Source organism: Mustela lutreola, chromosome 11 (assembly GCF_030435805.1).
Source record: "Mustela lutreola isolate mMusLut2 chromosome 11, mMusLut2.pri, whole genome shotgun sequence".
Taxonomy (NCBI): Eukaryota; Metazoa; Chordata; class Mammalia; order Carnivora; family Mustelidae; genus Mustela; species Mustela lutreola.
The window spans coordinates 64,233,229-64,243,063 of NC_081300.1; the positions used below are offsets into that span (position 1 = coordinate 64,233,229).

Genomic DNA, 9,835 nt, shown 5'->3' on the forward strand with positions numbered 1-9,835 from the left:
AAGCAATAATAATAATAAAATAATAATAATAAATAAATAAGCAAATTATCTCAAAGATGAGAATGAAAATTAACCTGGAATCATAGTACCTAGTAGGCATGCAACCAATGTCACTTAATTGACCATGGTATACCCCACACCCTATTAACCAACTCCTATTGGCCATGGATTCAGAACACAGAGACTGAAGACTGAGAATCCAAAAAGGACCTTGGAGAATATCTATCCTGCTGGCTTTCCAATGTGAGGGAGCCCCAAGTAATGAAAGAGAAACAAAGGGGAGAAACAGCACCTCAGGGTTAGGTGGGTGGGTAGAGTGGACTGGATACAAGGTGAAACAGCTCTGGATGTTTGTTGGGGAATCAGTTCTTTTTTTAACTAGCAGGTATCTTAATGTGAAAAAGGTAGAGAATAAATTATATATGGTTTCTAAGAAAATGCAGATGCTTTTCATAAAACTTTTCATATAATACTTGAGAAGTGAAAACCTGCAATTCATGGAAATGGGTTATCAGTCATAGCTAACTACCAGAATTGTACACATCAAAAGGGTTGTTATTAATACCAAAATTCATTTCACTGAGTTACTTGTACTCGTAAGTGTTCAGAAACATTGAATTTTCATTTGCTCATGTAAGATGGCCTGCCCAGATCACTGAGTTCCCAGATGCATACAAGACACTTCACTGTTAGAAGTTAACAGGCAGGGGCGCCTGGGTGGCTCAGTGGGTTAACCTCTGCCTTTGGCTCAGGTCATAATCTCAGGTTCCTGGGATGAGCCCTGCATCAGGCGCTCTGCTCAGCGGGGAGCCTGCTTCCCCCTCTCTCTCTGCCTGCCTCTCTGCCTCCTTGTGATCTCTCTCTGTCAAATAAATAAATAAAATCTTAAAATTAACAGGCAAAACTAAGAATCTGAATCCAGATATACTTGTAAGTCTTGAGCTTCTACAGATGATATATACTACTGCTGGTCTTGCCTTTCAAACAGGTGGTACAAATACCCAACAGAGTCTCAGGAAAGGAGGGAATGCTACAGCCAACAGTAATAAGGGTAAGTTTATGAAGGAGATGAGCCAGAGGAACACAAGAGTTAAACAGGGCCCAATGTTTTGGGGGGATGGACTAGAGGGGTTTACTATCATCTTGACAGGACGATGCTCTAGTACAGGGACTGTACCATGCACTGCAGATCGTTTAGCATGCCTGCCTCCACCATATACACATGGAAGGCCTATAATACTCCCCAACCAATGTAACAACCAAAAAACAAAACCCACCTACATTTCAAAATGCCCCTGGAAAAGGGATGTAAGTCACACCCACTGAGTAGCCCAAAATAAGAAGGATAAGAAAGTAAGCACAGCAGGTAGAAAGCATAAGAGACACAAAGAGGGGAACATAATTCACAAAATTTAAGAGGAACTGGCAGAGACAAGGCCATCCTTTAATAACTCTCTCACTTACAAAATCAAGTCTAAATTCCTCAGTAAACAATGTCCTTCAGGATTTGGCTATCAACAGCTGTCAACAGCTTTCTCCTAAAAAGACACACTACACTCCTGCCATCCCAAAAAACTTGTGGTTTTCCTGGCCTGGTATGTTGCTTTGCATGTACATTTTCCTCCACCTAGAATGCATATCTCAAGGCGAATTCCTATTCATACTTCAACACCCAGGTCAAAAGTCTATAAAGCCATACAAAGACAGCCCCGCATCACTCAGGCCTTCTTTTTCTCATAGCACTACATACATTCTTTCTGAATGGACTGGTATATTCTCTTTATTATTGCCCAATTCCATCCAACCATTTGGACTGAAGGATACTAAAAGGCAGGGACCATGTGAGTCCCAGCACATAATAGGTACACAGTAAATATTTTCTGAGTGAATGACCTTGCATGGAAGTTTTTTATTTTTTATTTTTATTTTTTAAAAGATTTTATTTATTTGACAGAGAGAGATCACAAGTAGACAGAGAAGCAAGGAGAGTGGGAGGGAGAAGCAGGCACCCCACTGAGCAGAGAGCCCGATGAGGGGCTTGATCCCAGGACCCTGAGATCACGACCTGAGCCGAAGGCAGAGGCTTAACCCACTGAGCCACCCAGGCGCCCCATGTTTCTTAAAAGGCTGTAAAGAGTGAGCCTGGGTGGCTCAGTTGGTGAGTATCTGCCTTTAGCTTAGGTTATGATCCCTGGGATGAAGCCCTGCAGCAGGCTCCCTGCTCAGAAGGGAGTCAACGTCTCCCTCACCCACTCCCCTTACTTGTGCTCCCCCTCTCTCAAATAGAAAAAATCTTTTAACAAATAAATAAATGACTAAAAACTGGGGTGCTTGGGTAGCATAGACAGTTGAGCATCTGATCCTTGATTTTGGCTGTCATGATCTTGGGGTCCTGAGATTGAGCCCCACAGTGGGTTACAGGCTCAGCATGGAGTCTGCTTGGGATTCTCTCTCCCTCCGCCCCTCCCACTCACGCCCGCACCCATTCACGTTGTTTCTAAAATAAATTTTAAAAATCTTTAAAAAATAAAAAATACAAGGCTAAAAGGGGATACAAGCAAAAGCAGACAATAGGTCCTTCCTATTACTGAAAGAATATACCTTCTCAACTTTGATCTTTGGTTGAGTATCATTTAGGAACCAGACAGACTGGGATGCATTATCACTTACTAGCTTGTGTCCTTGGGCAAGTCAATCTCTCCGTCTCAAGTTTCCTCACTTTTGTACAAAGTAACCATGTTTGCAGTGTGGTTATGAGGATTAACTGATGCATATAAAGTAAAGTGTTGACTAAATGGTAGTTCTACTAGTCTGCCACAATCAAAAACTTAGTAAGACAGGATATTGCACCATTCAGAAGGTGATCACACTGAAATTTTGCTTGGAGCCATCTTTTTTTTTTTTTTTTTTTTAAGGAGAGCTGAAAATCACAAAGTCCAATAATTTGTCTTCAAATTGCGTTGTTTGTTTGTCCTTTATACAATGTTAATCCCTTCTGACCACAATCTTCTTGGCTTCTCTGATGATCTACACTCCTGACTGGTCTCTTTAGCCACACTTCCTCTATCCTCTTTTGTAACTTGTCCTCTGTTGACACCTAAAGTCAGGCATTCCTGTGGCTCAGTTCTCACATTTTTTCCTCCAATCTTATCCACTCTCAAAGTATCTCTACTTCAATTAGTATCTCTATGGAGATAACCCTATGACCTCTCCAATCATATTCAGAAAGTGTTTCAAACTCAACTTACTCAAAATTTACTTATCTTGGTTAATAAGTGATCAAGCATACACAGCTTCAGTTTTTCCTCTCATACAATTTTTTTTCCTGATTCTAACATGTCTCACTAGTCCTCAGGCTCTCATTCCTTTGCCTACCTCTTAAAAATATGTCTCAAGGGGGAGTGCTTGTGTGGCTCAATCGGTTAAACATCCGTTAAGCTCAGGTCATGATATGGGAGTTCCGGTTCAGGTCCCACACTCAATGGAGAGTCTGCTTCTCCCTCTCTGCTCCTCCCAATTGTGCTCTCTCATATATATATATGTATATGTATATACATATATATATATACACACATTTGTCAAGGGGGCATGTGGATGGCAAAGTCCATTAAGCATCCCACTCTTGGGTTCAGCTCAGGCCATGATCTCAGGGTGGTGAAATTGAAATGGGGGTCAGACTCACGCGCATCAAGGAATCTGCTTAAGACTCCCTTCCTCTCTCTCTGCCCCCCTTGCGCATGCTCACACTCACTCTCCCCCTCCCTCTAAAATAAATAAATCTTTTTTAAAAGTTTGTATGGTTTACCTCTGTGGTCTTCCTGTTCTACCTCAGTAGTTCTTAACCTGTCTAGGACAATGGACCCCTTTGAAAATCTACTGAATGTATGGATTGTTTACTAAAAAGATGAATATACACAACTGCTTGCAATTTCACCTCATCAATCACCTCAGATAAGAATCTGTGCTCATCCACACAAGAGTACTACTTTCGGGGCGCCTGGGTGACTCAGTGGGTTAAGCCTCTGCCTTTGGCTCTGGTCATGATCTCAGGGTCCTGGGACTGAGCCCCGCATTGGGCTCTCTGCTCAAGAGGAGCCTGCTTCCCATCCCCTCTGCCTGCCTCTCTGCCTACTTGTGATCTCTGCCTGTCAAATAAATAAATAAAATCTTAAAAAAAAAAAAAAAAAAAAAAAAGACTACCACTTTCATAAATTTTCATCTCCAGATTCCCTCTTCTAAATTTCAAGATGCCTTCTGGATATAGCCTAAATGGCCTACAGTCATCACAACTTAGTAAGTCTCAACTCATTATTTTTCCTTAATAAACCTTCTTTGTCTACAGTATATTTCTTCTCTAACAACAGCAACACCATCCTCCCAGACTCCCAAACTAGAAGCCTTGGAATTAACAAATATACCCATATCCAAACTGAAAAATCCTTGTCTGTGAAATCCCTCTTAAATCCAAATCCCACCTCATTAAGACTCTTGCCCTTCTAGACCTCATCATCCTTTGCTTCTTCCCATACTTGCCGTAATTCGTTCTTTCTACCATTCTTCTGATAAAGAGCTCATATATTTTTTTTAAAGATTTGATTTTCAAGTAATCTCTATACGAAACATGAGCTCAAACTTAACAACCCTCAGATAAAGAGTCACATGCTCCACTGACTGAGCTATCCTGGCACTCCATGAATTCTTTTTTTCTTTTTCCTTTTTTTTTAAAGTAGCCTCCACTCTGGGCATGAACTCACAACACTGAGATCAAGACCTGAGCTGAAATCAAGAGTTGGACACTTAACTAGCTGAGCCACTTAGGAACACCCACCCAATGGATTCTATCTTAATAAAGTCTCTCAGCACCTCCATCTGTTGCCTTCCAATACCACTGTATCACTTCACCTCTAGACAGTTAAAACAGCTTAATTGTAATATCACAGTTTTTTCTCCATCAATTCCACCAGTGTTGGTCTACACTCCAAAAATCCCAGAATTAATCATATGACTGCCTGTTTTCAAAATAATGGATACTTAGGGGTGCCTGAGTGGCTCGGTGGGTTAAGCCTCTGCCTTCAGCTCGGGTCGTGGTCTCGGGGTCCTGGGATCCGGCCCCACATCGGGCTCTCTGCTCAGCAGGGAGCCTGCTTCCCCTCTCTCTCTGCCTGCCTCTGCCTATTTGTGATCTCTCTGTCAGATAAATGAATAAAATCTTTAAAAATAAAATAAAATAAAAATAATAGATACTTCTTCATTGCACAAATATAGAAGCAAATTCAGTTTTGCCTTTACAGTCCTCTACAATTTTCTACCTACTTTTCTAGGATTAGATTCCACAGCTCAATCTATCATTTGAGCCTATCATCCATCAAAATCATAACCACTCTTAAAAGATGGAACTCAAACTCCACTCTTCATCTTTATACCCTCCATATAATGATTAAGAAAGGGCTCTGAACAAAAAAGGGCAAAATTCTCAATTCTTGAAAATCTTCAAATCTGACTGGAAGCATTACATTTTTTAAAAATCACTATTTAAACATTAACATTTCATTTAAGAAGCCCTCCAAAAACCCAGCAAAAAAAACAAAACAAACAAAAAAAAAACCTTTCAATTAAAGTATCCTAGGGGTGCATGGGTGGCTTAGTAGGTTAAGCCTCTGCCTTCAACTCAGGTCTTGATCTCAGGGTCCTGGGACTGAGCCCTGCATAGAGCAGGCACCCCTAGGATACTTTAATTGAAAGGGTTTTTTTTCTTCTTCTTTTTCCCTCTGAAGAGATTCTTACTAGTCTGAAAATAATTTAGATACGGTAACTATTTCTATCATTGCTGTAGACATTTGACCTTCCAAGTCTCAGTCGGGGGAGATGCCGAGTACTTTCACAGTAATTTTCTTTTGCTAAGTTCCAAATACCAGTATAATTGGAAGTAGAATCCTTGGTCCAGATTATTGCTTTTAATCCTCATCTTAGTAAGAATGTAATCTGTGTTGCACATTATTAGCATTTAATAAATGTTGATTAAGAATGCTGGGTTTTTGGAGGGCTTCTTAAATGAACTCCTCCCCCCGCCCCCCGCCTGCCTACTTGTGATTGACCTCTCTCTCTCTCTCTCTGTTAAATAAATAAATATTAAATAAAGTATTCTAAATCTAAAGATTTTTTTCAGTCTTTATTTTAGATGTTAAATTTTTAAAAAGAGCTGAACGCTGTTATGGGCAGCTCTGAACCTCATGACACCTGTACTGGCATACTTACCAGCAGATGGAATAGCAATCAGATGTATCACAGAGAAGTGATGCTATGGGCAGTACTTTCTAGGGCCTTATATCTTTTAGACCTGACCTAATTTAATTCCTCTTTTGGTTCCTAAACCTCTGAGTTCACATTAATTTTCACAGTTGCATATGTGAAGCATTTTGCTCCTCAAGAGAATGAAAATAGTCAAGATTTAATTAGCTTTTTAAAATTTAATTAGTCTAAGATACTTGTTAAAACATGCCCTTTATGGCATTTCTACAATCACAATCATTCAAATTTGAATACATTTATAAAACAGACTTGCTTACAACAGTAAAATATGCCCAACTCTAAAGCTATTAATAACACTATTTAAAGACAGCGGGATATAACAGAGCTGCAGCATTTGAGACAGGATCTCAGTCTACAATCTCAGGTCTGGCTCTTCAGTAGTATGACCTGAAGAATTTGCTTCACCTGAAAATACATTCTCCCCTGAAAGAGGGGTATCAAGCCCTTTACTCCTTCGAGGTGGCTGTTCAAATAAAATGAGATGATATATCCAGTACAGTACCTGCCACCAAGTGTTCAATAAATATTAGTTTGCCTCCTTCACTCAACGCAAGGCACACTCACAAGAAAAACAGGTGTAAGGGAGTTTACACTTCATTAAGTCCTCATCAGAACAAAACAATATAGTTAATTCTAATAAACAGAACCACGAACGTTTCTGAGGAATATGGATCAAGATAAGGGAGAGTGCCTGTAATTCTGCAAGAACTCTATTAAGGCTGCATAATTACTGACCACTAAAACATTAACAGGGAAAGTCCACAACTATTGGGCTAAAACATCTGAATACATTTACGCTAGTAAGAGAGCTCACTCCGGGTAAAGAAAAAAAGAGTGAAATTAGGCCCAACTCCAATCGACTCTTTAATAAATCAAGAGAGCCGTGCGGGCTTATCCTTTCTGAAACACAAATGAAATGGGTATTAAAATCCATTTTAAAACTTCAAGATTAAAACAGTTCACAACCAACAGTGATGCTACTAACGCTTTTTATAGAAAGCCTGCGCAGGAAAACACCGTTAGCACTACTAAAGATATTTAATGAAAGCCGTTCGCGGAATACAGGCGAGGAGAGGAAGGTAATTATTTTCTGCGTTCTGCACACATGCCGAGGCGAAGCGCTTTTAAGACCGTGGCCAACACCACCACCGACAAGCTTCTGAAGGAATTCCCGGCTCAACAATCGGATGTCAAGAAGAAAGCCACGATGCTAGCAAACCGGAGGATGCGGGGACGGGAAACCCTAACGTTCTCTTCCCGGAGATCCTGGCTGTAAAATCTGCGCTACGCCTGTATCTGGGGGTACGCGGGTACTGGCCTCCGCCCCCTATGCCCCTCCCTGCGGCAAGCGAAGGCCGGTCGGCGAAACGCCCGCGAGCAACACTCCAACCTCGACCGGCCCCCGGACTCCGCCAGAGGCCGCCGGCGCACCCACCGCAGTGAAACCAAGGGTTGGGGTCGAGGCGGCCCCGGAGGCCGGGGCGCGGACGAGGCCGCGGCTGCGTCCGCTGTGTCCCCGGGCGGTCGGGTGGGCGGGCGTGGCCCGGCCTGCGAGAGGGCGCGGACACTCACCACACCATGCCGTAGGCGCCCTCGCCGATGTACGAGAGGTTGGTGTAGCGCGGCCCCACATCGAACACCTGCCCGCGGACCATCTCCGGGCCCGCGCCCGCCGCCGCCGCCGCCGCCATGTTGGCTGCCGGGCCGCCGCCGCCGCCTCCGCCGCGAAGGGCTCGACGCTCTGCAGCCGCCGCTCGGCCCACGCCGCGCCTCCCGGAGGGACCGCGCCGCTGCGAGGGCAGCTGCCGATGCCGACCGGGAAGGAGCAAGGGCGGAACCGCTTAGAAAAGCAGGAGAGGACACCACCACTCGGACCGACTGCCTGCCTGACTGACTGACGGACGGGCCAGCGGGCGGAGGGAGGGGCGCGCGCCGTGGAGGGCGCCGGGGAGGATCCAATAAGCGTGCAGGCGGATTGGCTCCCCACCGTCTGGGGGCGGGGCTGCACGGGCCGGCGGAAGCGGCGAGGTCGGGGCGGAGCACTGCGGCGGCGGTAGAGTCACCGCCCTGCTTGGTCACGTGCCTTCGTGGGGGAGTTGGCGTGGGAGGAGGCTCTCTAGACGCACAAGAACACCTAGGGGGGCGCCTGGGTGGCTCAGTGGGTTAAGCGTCTGCCTACCGCTGGGGTCATGATTCCGGGGTCTTGATGTCGAGCCCCACATCGGGCTCTCTGCTTGGCGGGAGTCTACTTCTCCTTCTCTCTCTGCCTGCTGCTCTACTTGTGATCTCTCTCTGTCTCTCGCTCTCAAATAAATAAATAAAATATTTAAAAAAAAAAAAAAACCCGAGGCATCGGCAACAGCGAGAGGTGTACCACTGAGCCTGAGAGGCTGTTGGGGCAGGGAAAACCCGGGAGCCCGGTACTGACGTGGGATAGGGCGTGGGGGACGACGCCGGGGAGCCACAGGCCGGCCGCAGGCGTGGGGCGGGCCTCCGCGACTCGGTGGCCCCCACACAAACTTAGAGGCCTGGAGACAAGGACAGAAACAGAAAGACATGACCGAGACCGCGAACGATATTTGCATACTGAGAAAGTGTAAAACACAAAAGTTTGAAACTAAAGCGAGAGACTCAGGATCCACTAATCACACACGTTTGTTCAATCAGTGTTTGCTGAGCATCTAAGTTGTTCCTGGGCATCCACATTCTAGAGTGAGGAGATAGGTAGTAAGAAAGAAAGGAGGGAAGAGGGGTTAAAATATATATATATATGCTCAAGTTGTGATAAATATTGTGAAAAACATAAAGCAGAGTAAGGGGTAAGAGGGTAGTGGAGAAAGGGAGATTCAGAGCCTGAGACCCAGATTGGTACAGATGGGTAGAATCTTAGGACATGCCAAAACAAGAATGCAAAGGTGTAAACACCAAAACTAAAATATTAAGATCTAGAGAAAATGAGACAAACACACTGGGGCCCTGAAGTACACACAAACACCAGAGGTTGGAAAATAAAGATCAATCCTAAAGCCTGTGAATACCAAGAATGGCTAAGACAATGAGACAGAAATGAAACAACCACTGCTTCGGAACATTTCCCAGGCCATCTTTGGAGGGGAACTAAGGATGTAAGATCCTGCATCTCAATTGTCCAACACTGTGATCTTGAAAGCCCTCAACTCTGGACTTCTAGAGGTCAGCAAAATTCAGTTAGTCAATCTCAAGCTGAATAGGCAAATTATTTAAAAACCTGGTATGAAAAAGGTACGTGGCATGTAAGATGAGAAATAAAGTGCTAGAGCCAAAAATTACTCCTTTGAAGTATATTTAGTCCACTAAGCACAACCCAGTTTTAGATACATCTTATTTTTATTCTTGATTATAAGAGTACATTGCATCTTTGGGCTCCTGGGTGGCTCAGTGGGTTAAAGGCTCTACCTTTGGCTCAGGTCATGATCCCAGAATCCTAGGATACAGCCCCACACAGGGCTCTCTGCTCAGCAGGGAGCCTGCTTCCCCCCTCTCTCTG

At 44.2% G+C, this 9,835-nt stretch overlaps 1 protein-coding gene across 1 annotated transcript in view; it reads right to left on the reverse strand.

Moving 5' to 3' along the window:
- The window catches only part of MAPK1 (mitogen-activated protein kinase 1), a 108,240-nt gene extending 100,003 nt beyond the window's left edge, over nt 1-8,237 (reverse strand). Inside the window, exon 1 of the mRNA XM_059140546.1 lies at nt 7,882-8,237. Coding sequence (XP_058996529.1) covers nt 7,882-8,000 — 119 coding nt within the window. The 5' untranslated portion in view covers nt 8,001-8,237. The remainder of the gene's footprint in view (nt 1-7,881) is intronic.
- Between the last annotated feature and the right edge of the window lie 1,598 nt (nt 8,238-9,835).